We start from the raw sequence: 14,986 nt of genomic DNA, 5'->3' as shown, positions 1-14,986 counted from the left end.
TGCCTCATTGGTGATGAACTGATCCATGGGTTCATTGTAGAAGTGGTCCTGACGTCCAAGGATTATCTTAGGAAACATTTGTTCTTTTGTTGCACATCACAGGCCAATTCCCAGCTGTTTTGGAAGTGCAGAGCTGTACGATCTGGAAGAGAAACAGTTACATTTGATGCTTTCCTTTCGTGTGTTAACTTCAGTGGCCAAGGAGAGGTGCATTACACTTTGTTTTGTCTTATAAATAAACATCCATTTCTGCTGGCAAAGAAACCCTGGTTTTATTGGCTCCCCTCTATTGACAGCCCCTCTGGTAGCAAGTATAGTACCAGAGACATCTAAAATAGCCACTTATTTGCTTTCTCTTCCTCTCCCATCCCCATTTCATGCTTGTTTCACATTGTTGAAGGTCTGACTGATTTTGCCAGTGTAAATGCTCTGATCCAACTTCTGCAGTGCTGAGGGTTTGAAGAGTTCTCTGGAGTTCATGCTCAGTGTAGGGGAAGGATTGGCAGAAGGTTTAACATTCATGTGTAGTTGTTATTTCAGGAGTCCAGCAGCTCTCACATTCCCTCTTCCCCAAACTGCTGGCATCTAAGGATGCATCTGGAAATGCTCCCCAGAGCCACTGAGGGGTCACAACTTGGATTTGGTCTATTTTCTCTCTATTAAAGTAAAGTTAAATGGTAGGTCACGGGTGTGTGAACTGTAGGATCTGTGTACAGGCTCTCTACCCAAAAGTCATTGGATATTTCTGGCTAACAACATGAAATACGGGTTTGGGCAGAGAAACTGGCCTGTGGATCTAAACTTGGCTTGCTTCTGTGCTGCACTTTGCTCCATCTCTGCTGAACTGGAACGACATTTTGTAGGGCTACGTGATAATCATGATGGAAGTCATCCAAATAACCAGCAAGGCTTGTGGAGGCAGAAGAATGTACATTTATGAGGATTTCTTAGTGGTCTGGCTGGCTGTCCAGTTATCCTGGTGCAACTGGGGTAACTGAACAGCAGGGCTGGGTCAGGGTGAGGGGGTGCTCAGCAGCTTCTCTGTTGCCTTCACCCCCAAGGGCAGTGTCTGGGGGAACAGCAAAGTGTGTTACACAACTGATGTCCTTTGATGGTGCTGAAGGTCTGTTCTTCCCTTGTGTATCACCCATTACCATTAATGAGCTTTAGGACTGCACATCAAAAGAAGGCCAGTAGCAGTAATGCTGATTTTATCCTCCACAAGTGTATATTTGCATGTTAGATGGGGGGGCTGACTCCTCCTGGAGAACTGTTTTGCTCAGTAGGTTTGGTTCTCCAAGGGTTTTGTGGGGAGCCTTGTTATTTTGTCATCTGCTCTGGTATGATTTCTGAACTGCCATACAAGAAAATATTTATTTAACTACATTATAAACATGCAGTTAAATAAATAAAACATAGTTAAAATCTATTAAGGACAAGTTAGGAAAATACTAATAATTCTTGGCATTTGTTGTATAAAGTATTAGTTTCAATCACTTTCTTTTGTTTGAAAAATGACCTCAAGGAAGCAGGATATAAGGTCACCATCATTTTGGTCATTCAAACCCTGAACTGGAGCCTACAGATCTGGGCTATGAAAATATAGACCCTCCAGAGATTTCCAACTCACTGTCTTCAGGAGACAGTCAGGTATGTCATGGAAAAACAGCATCTTGGCTTTGCTACCGAGTCAACTTCAAGGGAAAAACACTTATTCCAACACTTCACAAGATTTAAAAATAAATAAATATATAAAGCTTAAAAAATGCAAAAGGTCATGGTGGGAATGGGACAGAAATCAGAAACTGAGTGTGGGAAAGGACACTTTAGTTTGCTGACTCTTTTTGGTACTCTTTTTTCCTTCTAGACATCTCACAGCATCTTGTAGCTGCAGAGCTGTTAAATGTTGGATAATCAAACCATTAGTGCTTAGCCCAGAATTTCCTGACCCCTCTCAGTAAGTTCTCAGCTGTTCAGACCTCACTTTGCATTTTTCAGTCTGGCAGCTCAGAGACATTAAACTATGGAGCCAGTAGAACTATCTGGAATTACCTCTGTTACAATTTGAGGAAAATGAAATTATCTTTCAGATGTAAACAGTTTCTAATTAAACTCTGAAGCTGTTTATGTTTCCAAACCAGTCTGAGCTGAGCTCGGCACAAAGACAGGCTTCTTTGTTGTCTTTTTCTTTTTTTAATAAAGTTGATATACTGATGTAATAAATTACTTGTGACAGAGTTAGGTCTGTTGTGCCAGCAGTGCAACTGCTTTTTCTTAAAAAAAACCCCTTAAACAACATATCCCTCTGCCCCAGTAATTCAGCACATTGCATTCTGGTCCTTCCTTTAGTAGGAAGCAGCCACAAGATTACAGGATAGATTTATGTCAGTCTTTTCCTTCACTCCAAGTAGCCCCATATCTGCAGTGCATTTGGCCTTCTTTTTTTGTTAATAACTTCCATACCTTACAGATATTTTTAGTTTTTGTGATAAATAAGATCTGTGGTGAAGAATTAGTAGCGTTGGTTGAAATACATTTAATTTTTCCCCGTCCTTTACGGGACTGGATCACTGGTAACAATTAGCATTCAGAGCTATGGGGCAGGTCTTTTAAAAAAAATTTCTTTTTATTTAGTTTAGTCTTTCCCATTTCAGTAGATGTGCTGTTAGAAGTGAAAATATTTGGCTTTCCTGGTGTGTTCTCAAGGAGAACTCGTGCAGATTGACAGCATGACTTTTCTGTAAGTGAGGCTGACAAGGACAGAGGTGACTTCTCAAATGAAAACACATTTTACTTCTGGTGGGATTATTTATAGCTGATATACTTAAGGACAAGTCGTGGTTTCTACTCTGAGGTGTATCCAGAATGGGAACAGTTTTACTGGATGCTGGAATGGGGGAGCTCAGCTGCGTTTCATCTTGTTGCTGTAATATCCATAGAAAATATAGCTCTGTGAGGGACATTTTTCTCCTGCAGTGCTGTTATTGCCATGACCCATGAGAACAAATCATATAAGGACATTTCCCTTTATCTCAGCTTTCTGTTTCATCAAAAAAAAACCCCCAAACTTTTCAACCTGCAGGGATAAATCTGTAGTGCAGTGCATGGAGAATGAAGCACACAGTGTCCAGTTTTAATTGGTGTTAATGAATTCCAAATTCCCAGCATAATGATGGAAACATACTTTAAAGGGCATATTCTTAAGGTCACATGAATGCTCCTTTTTGAACATGTGTTGTATGGCCAGGAGCACTTGAAGGAACTGATGTTGACTTGGAAGGCTGAATCACTGTAATTAAGTGATGCCTTCAGCTGCATTTGCCACAGTTGCCATGGGAATCACAGAGGCTTTTGTGCCTGGCATAGATGTGCAAAATCTTTCAAAATCAGAGAGGGAAGATGTCCATTTTACCCCAACAATTCCTCTCTGCAAAGTCATTCTTTTTCTTTTCTGATGTCAAAGCCAATTACAAAGCCCTGGACACATTTACTGTGGGGTTCTGGGGACAGAATTGCAGGGAGGCTCCATTTCAGCTTTTTGAAATGAATGACACAGCCCCAGTGGTGAATGAGGATAAGAAACCACCTATTTTAGTGTAAAGTCACTGAAAATGAAGAGGTGAAATAACTTTGGTGTCCTACAGAGCCTTTCTGGCTGCTTCTTGTAGCATGGAATTGTGTCCATCTCCTGGCAGCTGACCACCACCAGGTGTGAAATCCAGGCTCCCTTAAAGTTGATATGAAAGCTCCTAAGGACTTTAATAAGGCCAGGATTTCACCAGGATATGTATGGAGAGTTTTAGATTTATCAGAAGTCTTTCATTTCTGTGAGTGAAAGTTTTAATTTGCTCACTTAATAATCCCTTAAGTCCTAGAACATGGCTGGATCCATTCTTTCTCATGGCTTGCAATAATGATTACATACAGTGTGGCTACTAATTAGTGTATTTGCTTTATCTGCAAGCTCTGTGAAAAAAAGAAAAGTGAAGCTATGGGGGAAAAAAAGTGTTTTCTTGTTATTATATATTTATGATTTTTTTTAAATAATTCCACCTCCATTTGTCAAGGTGATTTAGGTGATATGGGAGAAACTGCATTTTTCTTTTAACAGAAGAAGGAAAGGTGGAAATGCAGTGGAAATGCAGTTTGATTTCTGGCACTGTTATGCCTCACTTATCTTTCCTCTGGATCTTCTCAAAGGAAAAAAATTGAGCCATGCTGCTTGCAAGTCAGGCACTCCTGCCTTTAGCCCTGATTTATTAAGAGACCAGGCAGTACAGATGTTAAGTGAAATCAATAGGAGCTGAAATCAATAGGAGCCTGTGCCCCAAGTATGTGTTATTTTCAGCTCTCTGCAGGGCTCAGATGTTTTTCTCTAGCACCCACATCTCACCAACTGGCATTTCCATGCACTCCATTTTCTCAGTGATTCTGGTCCTGCTCTTCCCAGGGGAACAGCTTCTTCATGTGCCCCGTCCAGGGGCTGATCCTTGGGGTTGGCCTGGGCCAGGAGTTGGACTTAATGATCCTTGTGAGTCTCTTCCAAGTCAGGATGTTCTATGATTGTATGAAATGTCTTCTCCCTGCCTTGGGTTCCTTCTGGTGGGGTTTGGTCCCCCTTGGAGTCCCCTTCTTAGTGACATTTGCTCTACTCACCTCATGTCCAGGCTCATCCTCACCCAAAGCCATTTCCTGAGGCCAAGAAGCCACAGGATGGCAAGTCTTTAAATCAAACTGGTTCCCAAAGTCAGATTTTTTTTTTCCTCCTGATCTGCTCCTGGCCCATTTAAAAAAACAATTCCAAGATTTTTCAAGGGAGACAATCAGAACGTAACTGCTTAAAACAAAAGCGGATTGTCAGTCATGTTTGGAACTAAATGAAGTGCCTTTTCCCTAACCAAGAATCAGCAGAAAGCTGATCTTCAGCAAGGTATTTTGAGCAAGGGGATGGACAATTTGTCTTTATTTGCTGGTCACGTGCTGAGGATGTTGTGTTTTATGTGACAAATTTAAACTCAGAGCATTCTGGTTGTTCTCTTTATCTACAGTTTCCTTCTCTGCCAGCAGCTTTTCCTTAGCCTGGGACCAGACCTGACCTGGCGTTTTCATCCCTCCCTCTGCTCTGTCTTGCCTTTTCACTTTTACTGGAGTCAGCATTGGATTAGCCTCAAATTCTAAGTAGTAGATTGTGAAACCTGAACTCTCAGCAATCCAGTGAATTTTTATTAATGAGGTAGTGGTCTAAAAGGAAACAGAGCAAAAGATGAGCCAGAGGCAAATTTGAAGTGATTACAGCTACTTTCCTTGGCTGTCTGGTTTCCAACAGGAAGAACAGTTGTCTGAGTTCAATTCCCATGGAGTTTTGCAATGCAGATAACTCCAGCATAGAGTCAGAATCCTGTCAGGGTTGATAAATTGGTTTAGTATTGCTTCACCCCCAGAAAGTCACAACAGGCCTCTCAACAAGAAAAAACTTCTCTGACTGTCCATTTGTCAAAGGGAAAGTAACTGCTAATAATGTTTTATTTGGCAGTTTTGTGAGTGCCATGTCAGTCTATACTGTATAAAGCCATTAAGTGTTGTTCCTTTGCAGAATATATTTTTGGGAATCATCCAGCCATTTGTTCTGTCACTGCTTTCTGCCCTGAAGTCCCACATCCAGTAATATTAATCTGCCTTTTTGAATATTTCAGGTAGTTAAATTTTCACCTTCCATGTAACAGGAGAGGTCAAACCTCAGTTGGGGCTGTGACAGTCCAACCTGGGAACCTGAAGGGAGATTACTGGAAAGCACTCTGGGAATCTGCACCATCCCCAGGGCCAAATTAACACAAATCTAAAGCATTTGTGTGTGAAATTTAAACACTTACTTGGAAAGACTTTCTTTTCAATAACCCCTGAAATTTCATTGTAACACAACAAGCCAGCCAACTATACATCAATTAAATTAACCACCAGTGTGATATAATCACAGGTATTTATTGGAAGTGTAAAAACCACCATATAGTGAACGTGACAAAAGCTGTAGGAGAGATCTAGGCTTGTTTTTAAGTCACTGACCATGAACTCAGACAGCAAGAGCTTTGATATCACATGTAACTCCACGGCCCAATTCCGTGCTCTACTTTATTGATGCTCTAGGGATTAAAACTATAAAGGAGGAGCAAGAGAGTGAAAAATAGGCTAGAAAAATAACTATGAGTTGTCAGACATCTACTGCCTTTTGAAGCAAACTTCCCATTTAAATACTTTATATATATATATATAAACCATTCTACGTTTTTAGCTAAATCCTTCCAATGCTGCTGAAAAAGATACACCCCATCATTTGTGGGACTGTGTCTTGGACAAAGCTCTATCATGTGATGCTTACACATCTTCCAGGAGCCCAAAAGGTCCTCCAGTTTACCCCCTCCTCCCAATTTTCCTGTGCATTTGTCATTTGAAAAACTTTGGGTGTGAGACAACCCGCAGACACCTCTGAGGTCACCATTTATTGTGCTTGTGGGATCTACTTTAAAACTGCATTTGTGTCTTTCTCCCTCAAAAGTACTTAGAAATTAAGACGTTGTTTAAATAATAGATTTAAAAGTCCTTCCATATTATGGCACTTGTCTAATTTTAAACAATTGCTACTAAAACGTGAGGTGTATGAAATAACCTGTGATGACAGAACTTGATACATGAAGGGACCTGTAGTATTTGAACACCTATTTCAATATCAAAGAAACATGGATTTTATCTCTTGCTTGATACCTAATTCTGTGAAGTTCTTTATGCTTACTAATTCATTAACACACATGCTGTACAGAAGAGCTGGAGTGTCAAAAAATGTCATCTAATAGCAAATTCACTTTTATTCTGGTAGGCTCATCTCTCTTAGGAGACCATAAAAAGTTGTTTTCAAAAGATGGAGAGCAGTAATAATGTCTAGAAGGTTAAAATCAAGGGGGATGCTTTTTAGTGGGAAAGAATTACATCAATTAGATCAGGAGTTAGAGGAGGCTGGAAAGTTGTCACAGTCCCTTCAAATCAACACTGCACTGGGTCTAGAAATATAAATGTTGCTTGATTTTTTTTTACTTTCTAGAGGTTTATTCTTATGTTACTCCCTCTAGTGCTGCCAATTTTTCCCATGGAAAAATTACTTATATTAAAAAAAACCTTATCTCTATTCTTTAAGTTAACCCCCCCCTATTTTTGAGTACCTATGTAAAACTGGGATATGCAACAGAAAACCCACATATTTGTGTGCAAGATATTCTGTGGAGTCTGAACAAGAGGGAGCCCAAACTCACATCTTCCATCCTCCAGTAAAAGTCTCTGCATTGCTCTCCTCCTCTCCAGTTGTAAGAGAGCCACTGCACAGCCAAAAATCAAGTATTTTGGAGGCTAGAGAGGTAAATATTCATATTTGTGACTCTCAAAGGGTCCCAGGGTTGAGACAGACACAGAGTCACTGTGATGTTCATTTCAGACAAGATGTTGTCATGGAAGGTGTTGGAAATTCAGGTGACTGACTGGTGAAATTGTGACTCTGAGCACTGGGACTCAGCACCCCTCTTGTCTGTGAGCACCTTCATGCTCCTAAAAAGCACAGCTGATGCCCGAGTTATTTCCAGATATGGCTCCTTAGGTTTGATTTTTCAAGAGTTCTGGACAAAGCCCAGTCCCAGTTTTCTGCCCCTTTGGAAATTAGCTGGCCAACAGTTCTTTCTGTAAGTATGCTCCAGAAAATCAAAATGTCCCTTTTAAAATTAATATAGACTCCAATTATCATATTACCTCGGGGAGGGAGGCCTGGTGGTACTTAATAGAGCTCTTTGGGGCTCTTGTGCATTTTAATTGAGTGAATAATTGTAAAACACTTCAGGGTCTTTTGGTAAAAGGCTCTGTATAAACATTGCCATAATGCTGAATAATCAGGTTGTGAGATGAACTGGAATAAATTAACCCTATAAATAGATATGTAAATACACATAGTGTATGTGTGTATATGTACATCAACATTTTTGAGAGAACAAGGCAGTTACTTTAGAAAAATCCTGCAGCTCTTGAATAAGAAACAAAATATGAGATTGGATAGTGATAATCATAATAATTAAAATGGTTTATCCTCCTGTGCCACACACAGAGAATTACCAAAGCAGTGATGGTGTTACCTTTTCAGTGATGTTTTTTGAGAAACAGCAAAATAAGTTGTGTTTTATGGGGGAGGAACATGGAGGAGGTGGATCCAAGGTACTAAATGTTTATACACCTAAGGGTGTAGATAGATGATGTTTGCAGGAATCAAGGGAGTTTCACTTCAGATGACTTTCCTGAGGTGTTGCTGCAATGCAGGGGTAGGGTTTGGAATGGAGAACACATCTCCTGCAGTCCAAGTCAGTGTCCCTCCAGACATTTCCCAGATGGAGCAATGGGAAGGACAGTGATGGGAACATGTCCCATCAGCCTCAGCAGTGGAGGATCTGCAGCTGATCTGCTGGGATACCTTGCATGGATCAGTGGCCCCTCCATTTCTCCTGAATGCTTTGGTTGTCTCATCTCTCCAGACTATAATTTTTCTGGGGCAGTGACTCTGTTCCTGTGCTTGTACTCTCTGGTTACTCAGCCCCTCAGGAAGGGGAATTCCTCTGAAATGGAGCTGATGGAGGTGAGCTTTTATACTTCATGCCAAAAAAAGCCTGTGCTGGGCAATGAGGTGCTGGTACAAAGAATCCTCTAGTCTTAAATAGGACTTGACACAGTGATGATGCCATTTCACTTGGTTAATGAAAGGAACCATCTACCACAGGCTAAATGCAAAACTACATAAAGGAACCTGGCATTTGGATGGCTTGAGTGCTTGAAATATAGATGAAGAGGAAAAGACCAGGCTCTGTTTCCAAAGGAATGAATTACCAGGGGTCCTCTTCCTACTGGAAAGGTCTCATTTGCAGGAGCAGACAAAGCTACTTTTGCTGGGAAATTGGATATTTGTTGCTGGGAATGACATATATCTTTTAAGCACCAAGGAGACACCGAGGAGTGCTGTGGATTCAAGAGGGGTGGAAAGACTGAAATGATTTTCCTTGCTGTGAAAACACTGAAGAGACTGATGGTAGTGCTGGGCACAATTGGAGTTCTGTAGAGTTGTACCCACAGCCAGAACAGTTTGACAAAATGATCCATAGTGTGTTAAATCTACAGATTCCAATAGTGTAAAAAATGTGTGGGATACTCAGCATTTTAGAATAGGAATGAGGTTGGACTAAAATTTGCTTTCTCTTTCCAAATGCAGAAAAAAATTATGATCTGTAAAAGAAAATCTCTTGAGTGAAGAATAATGGAGTATAAAGATAGCTAATGAATTTTTTACCTCTGGAAGGTTCCCCAGTGGTGTTTATGAGCTGGTAGCTGAGGGGTTTTCCAATAAGATAAATGTCTGAGCTACCACAGAAAGCACAAACATCCCTGTTTAACATGTTACTGAAATCTTGGAGACATGTCAAGGACTGACTTTACTGTGGAGTCCCCATTTCCTTTTCCTGCCCAAAGGTGGTTCTTTCCAGGTGAGGTCTGAAGCCTCTTGGCAGGGTAGTTTGAGGAAACTTGTTGCATTTGTCCAGAGGATGAGTTTCTTTCACATCACCATTCCTTTGCCATTTTTCACAAGTCCCAGATTCACTCAAACATTGTGCCTAATGCTCCTGATGTCTGATGTCTATGGCTTCCCTTCCCATCTGTCAGGGATTTCACGCTTCTGATGAAACAGCTTTAAAATTGCAAAAACAGCCAAAATGTAGCCTAAAATCATGACAATCAAATGCTATGGCTGCTATATGGGATTTTTTTTTTAATCAAAAAAACCAAAGAGTGGTTGTGTATCAGAATATCACAGTACCAAAGATCAATCGAGTTTCCAATGAAATATCAATTGGCATCAATTGATGTGGGATCTCCTCTTACATGGCGTGGTTACCCTTCAGTTGCTCTCTTTCCATGTTGGGTTCATGTCTGGGTTTGTATGCCTTTATTTTGAGCTTCCTTGATAAAGACAAAGTATTTTCAGAAAGTGTCATCACATAACATGTGCTGCACTGATGTCAGCTGAGGAAATCAGTGTCAGGAGCAGGAAAAACCAGAAGATGAATGAGTGTCTGAGTTCAAAATAGGAAACAGCCTGAAGTTCCTTTGGGGGAAAACATAAACCTCCTTCATTAGCAGTGACACTATTTCACCTCTGGTACAGAATGAAGATTCTGTCCTCCTGCTGATGGACAGACACATCTCACATCCATGCAAATGACTCTGAACATTCATGGATGCACAGGAACAGCCCTAAAATGTTGACAGTTTTGACTGGTGAGCTGTTCTCATGATCCTTGTGTGGCTGAGAGACGTCACGTGGAAAACTGCATTATTTGTGTTCCTGCACGGATTTCAGCCCCTGTAAGTTGTGTATGTGTCACCTCAGTGGATATCAAAGTAACTCTGTGTCACTGAAGGGAAGTATCTTGCCTGGATGCTTCAATACTCATTTATTCATACTTTGATATGAGGATTGTGTCTGATCAAGGTCTCAGCAGGATTTATCACTCAGATCTGTCTGGGTTTCTTCATTTTTCTTTGGTGTTTTCAGGACTGTGCATCCATTTACTTGTTCACACAGAATTGTGTGAGCTTTCTTTCCAATCAAACTAAGGGTAGGACAGAAGTTTGAGGTGTCCTGTTAAGAACATCCCCTATTGCTTAATATGAAATGGTCAGTAAGAGGTTTTCCAAAAGCCTTTATTTTCTATTCCATTACTCTGAGTACCTTCCCTGTTCTCCCTCAGGGCCCAGAGCTTGCAGCCTGGCTCCTACCTCGCGCTCTTCTGAAATTTCTTTATTTATCTTAGACTCTGACATTTTGCTGAATCATTGATATTTTCCAGAAATCAGCTTTTTAAGTGGAGATGCCTATTAACTTTCTGAAGTCATATTTCAGTGAAACTCCAAACTGTTTAGTTTAACTTGACAAGCCCTATAGTTATACAGGAAAATTATTTTCTTCTTCAGAGTCATGTTTATGTTCTTTTCCAATGAGCTGGCTGTTTTATTGCAAAAGGAACTGTAAAAGAGGTAATTTTAAATAGTCACAAAATAAATTCTGTTCTGTAAGGTACCAATAACCTTCTAGAAGATCCTAAATAACATCCTTATGCCAGCATAGGAAGCTCTATTGCATTTGGAGTTGTCAAACATTTCTTTCTTTGTAATAGAAATGATCCCTTTCTGATACCTACAGGCATCATCATCCCCAAAACAAGCTTTTCATTTCAGGATATTAGAAACACCAGGAGATTAATCGAAGTCTGAAGTTCAGCAGTGCAGAATTTCCATCTGTTACCTTGCTTGTCTGTAAAGATAATAGTCCTAATAACACATGGGTGACACAAAGCATTTAGTGAGTAAAGTGAGTAAAATAAAATTACCCAGCTGGTTCCTGTGCTGCCAAAATGTTGAATTACTGCTGGACCAGGGATTGGCAATGATGAAGGTGCCAAGTCTTAAGGGAGGTGTTGTTTTACAATGTACTTGTGATACAGATTCCATGTAACCATGTGGCCATTGGATATTAGGAAGGAATTCTTGGCTGTGAGGGTGGTGAGGCCCTGGCACGGGTTGCCCAGAGAAGCTGTGGCTGCCCCATCCCTGAAGTGTCCAAGGCCAGGTTGGACAGGGCTTGGAGCAACCTGGGCTAGTGGAAGGTGTCCCTGCCCATGGCAGGGGGTGGAATGGGATGATCTTTAATAACCCAAAGCATTCTATGATTCCATGCCATGCCAGTGTAGAGAGGGCACAGCACCCTCTAGGACACCACACTGGTGGGCAGACCCAGGTGCCACTTTGCCTCATATCTGCGAGTCAAACCACAAACATTCATCAGTAGAGATGGAATTAAGTTCTCCAAGAGGCAAAAAAAACCCCCAACAATTATCTAGTGTACCACACAGGATCATTTTGTTACCATGGTCTGTGTGTTTTGCAAAGGAAATCAAAGCCATCGTGTGCCTGCACAGGAGGGCCCAATCCTGCACCCAGCAGTGGGAATTCAAAATGTGGGTGTTTTCAGTAGTGCTTTTACAGTCATGCTGATTTAGAACGAGAATTGTCTTTTCTTTAATCATGCAGATCCCAAGCTCAACTTTTATGAATTGAAGAAGCAGGTTCTTTTTAAGTAACGGTAGTTTTTTTCTTTCTTTCTTTCTTTTTTCCCCTGAAAAAGCAGGAACTTTGTTATTCTGCAGAGCAAGATGAATGAATTTGCCATTTGAGGATGAATTTTCCAAGAAGGATTAGGATGTTGTGCAGTCCTGGAAATGCAGGAATACTACTTGCAAGCCCAGCATTTCTTTATGTTCATAATCAAAATTTGCATTATAACTCCATATGCAAAAGAGGGAGAAGGAATTTCAAATGTGAAAACTTCCAGTGCTTAACAGCAGCTACAAATTGAAGTGATAAAGATGGAAATTCCCTTACTCATAGTCAGAAATCATTATAAATGGGTTTGGCTCAGTTTACAGTGTATTGCTATATCTCAATCTTGTGTTAAAGGGTGATAAAAAGTGAACACAATCTTCTGGTTAGTGCACAGATGTGCAAAAGGTCACCAGTGTGACAGGAGAGAGGGGTTTTCGTCTGATAATACGTTTTGTCTCCATGTATTTTTCTTCCAGCTACCCATTTCCCATGGTATTCAGCAGCTGCAGCAGAAAGGACCTGGAAAACAGCCTGGAAAAAGGAGTGGGAATGTGCCTCTTTAACCTGCCTGAGGTCAAGGAGTCCTTTGGTGGCCAGAAGTGTGGGAATGGCTACGTGGAAGATGGAGAGGAGTGTGACTGTGGGGAGCCTGAGGTGAGACATCACCTGAGAGTTCTAACCTCCCACCTGTGGGTTCTAACAGTGGAGGATTGGTCTGGCATGTTTAAATCTGGTGTAAAACAGAACTCTCCCTTCTCTGTTTCTGTTTCATCAGCTTAAACTTCAGAGTCCTCAGAAGTGCAGGGAGTGCCTCTTGACTGGCATTTGAGTTACTGAAGTTCAGACAGGGCTTGAGTTAAGAACGTGTTTGGATCATCCTTAGAGAGCAAACCCTCTCATGGCTTGTCCAGCAGACTGGACATGGCAATCATGTTCCTAATAAGAGAAATCCCTTTAGGTGTTAGCTAATCATCTAAACTCAAATTTGTGAACAGAATTCCTGCCCAAATTGTGCCCAAATTTCTCACTATACCATGTGCTAACTGAAGGTTTGTTTCCGTCCATGAAAAGCCACTAATATATCTATATTAATATCAATATAACCATAGAAATTGTGGAATCATACAATAGTTTGTGTTGGAAGAGACCTTAAAGATCATATAGTTCTAGCCCCTCTGCCATGGGCAGGGACACCTTCCACTAGCCCAGGTTGCTCCAAGCCCCGTCCAATCTGGCCTTGGACACTTCCAAGGATGGGGCAGCCACAGCTTCTCTGGGCAGCCTGTGCCAGGGCCTCATTGCCCTTCTATATAATGCTATATAAATATAAACATTAATACTAGCTATTTATTTTTTCATTGAAGCTTCAGCTTTTAGGCACCAGACCTTTTTCTCCTTCACTATAAGATTTTTCTTTCCCACTGGCCAATTACTTTACTAACAGAAATAGCCTTCTCTTCCTCCCAAACAGATTGCTGCTGCTTCAAAGATCATTCCATTTAGTTTAGTGAATCTGTCAGAGGCCTCCTCAGATCAGGAGGAGAGAGGCAAAACCTGGGGTCAAATGATATCCAAGCTGCCATCCTTATCCCTTTCACATCCCTTCCTCATTGGCCGTATCGATTATCTGAATTAAATGCATCAGCACATGAGGGATTTGTTTCCTGTGATAAATACAGGTCTGCAGACAAAAGAGATGAGGGCACTTAAAACAGCAAGATATTGCTGCATCCTGTCTATAGAGTGCATTGGATTTATACAAGCCTTAAGGATTTCCTGGCAGTTCACTCATTCTGGAGGGTAACAAGGTTGGAGGAAGCAGGCTTATCTTCTTGTTTAAAGTCAATAGAGTGCAAGCAGCTTGCAAATGTCTTTCTAACCCGATTATCTTTCTTGTTTTCATTTTTGAATGTTAGTGATACCTTTTCAAGTCAAAGTCACTTAATGTCAGCAATCCCTGAGTTGGTTTGCCTCGTCTTTCTATCTTTTTTCCTTTTTAATTATATTGGAAAACTGCAGCTTGGGTGCAATTAAATTTATTTGGGATTTACTGCTATAATATGAGTGGCTCCAGAAAACCTGTGTGATTAGTTAATAATTCACTGCCCAGTCATTTATACCAGCTGAGTTTTGTCAATAGTGTTGCAGTATTCTATTGCATGGAAAGCTGTACAATAACACACACTGGCTGTATGTTATCAGGGATCTGAATTATATATCATTCTGGATAGCTGATGGAAGTTGTTCCTACCCATGGCAGGGAGGTTGGAACTAGATGGTTCCTTCTCTTGCAACCCAAACCATTCTATGATTTAGATTAAATATTAGGAAGAAATTGTTCCCTGTGAGGGTGGTGAGGCCCTGGCACAGGTTGCTCAGAGAAGCTGTGGCTGCCCCATCCCTGGAAGTGTCCAAGGCCAGGTTGGATGAGGCTTGGAGCAACCTGGGCTAGTGGAAGGTGTCCCTGCCCGTGACAGAGGGGTGGAACTGGATGATTTCTTGGTCTCTTCAGACTCAAATATTCTATGATTTTATGATTCTAACTTAATTTTGGATTAGATGACCAAAAATGTCTGATGTGCTACAGTGTCTTTGGAAGGAGAGTTAGTGTAGATTACAGGTGGAAAGATGAAAGAAAGAAGAGAATTAAAAATCCTTGGTCCTTGAAAGGTGAAAATGTTCTTTTATAACCAGCTGCAAAGGGGGATCAGAGAACTATGAACTGGTAACTCAGAAGTCAGACAAATTACTTCCA

At 40.9% G+C, this 14,986-nt stretch overlaps 1 protein-coding gene across 2 annotated transcripts in view; it reads left to right on the top strand.

Moving 5' to 3' along the window:
• The window catches only part of ADAM12 (ADAM metallopeptidase domain 12), a 181,647-nt gene that overhangs the window by 138,160 nt on the left and 28,501 nt on the right, over positions 1–14,986 (top strand). For both annotated transcript variants that reach the window (XM_051801072.1, XM_051801071.1), the window contains exon 12: positions 12,708–12,885. In XM_051801072.1, coding sequence (XP_051657032.1) covers positions 12,708–12,885 — 178 coding nt within the window. The remainder of the gene's footprint in view (positions 1–12,707; positions 12,886–14,986) is intronic.

Source organism: Manacus candei, unplaced genomic scaffold (assembly GCF_025592945.1).
Source record: "Manacus candei isolate 608988 ecotype Guabito, Panama unplaced genomic scaffold, ASM2559294v1 h1tg000050l, whole genome shotgun sequence".
Classification (NCBI taxonomy): Eukaryota; Metazoa; Chordata; class Aves; order Passeriformes; family Pipridae; genus Manacus; species Manacus candei.
Note: the sequence above shows the minus strand (reverse complement) of the source record. Positions and strands in the feature narration are given on the sequence as shown.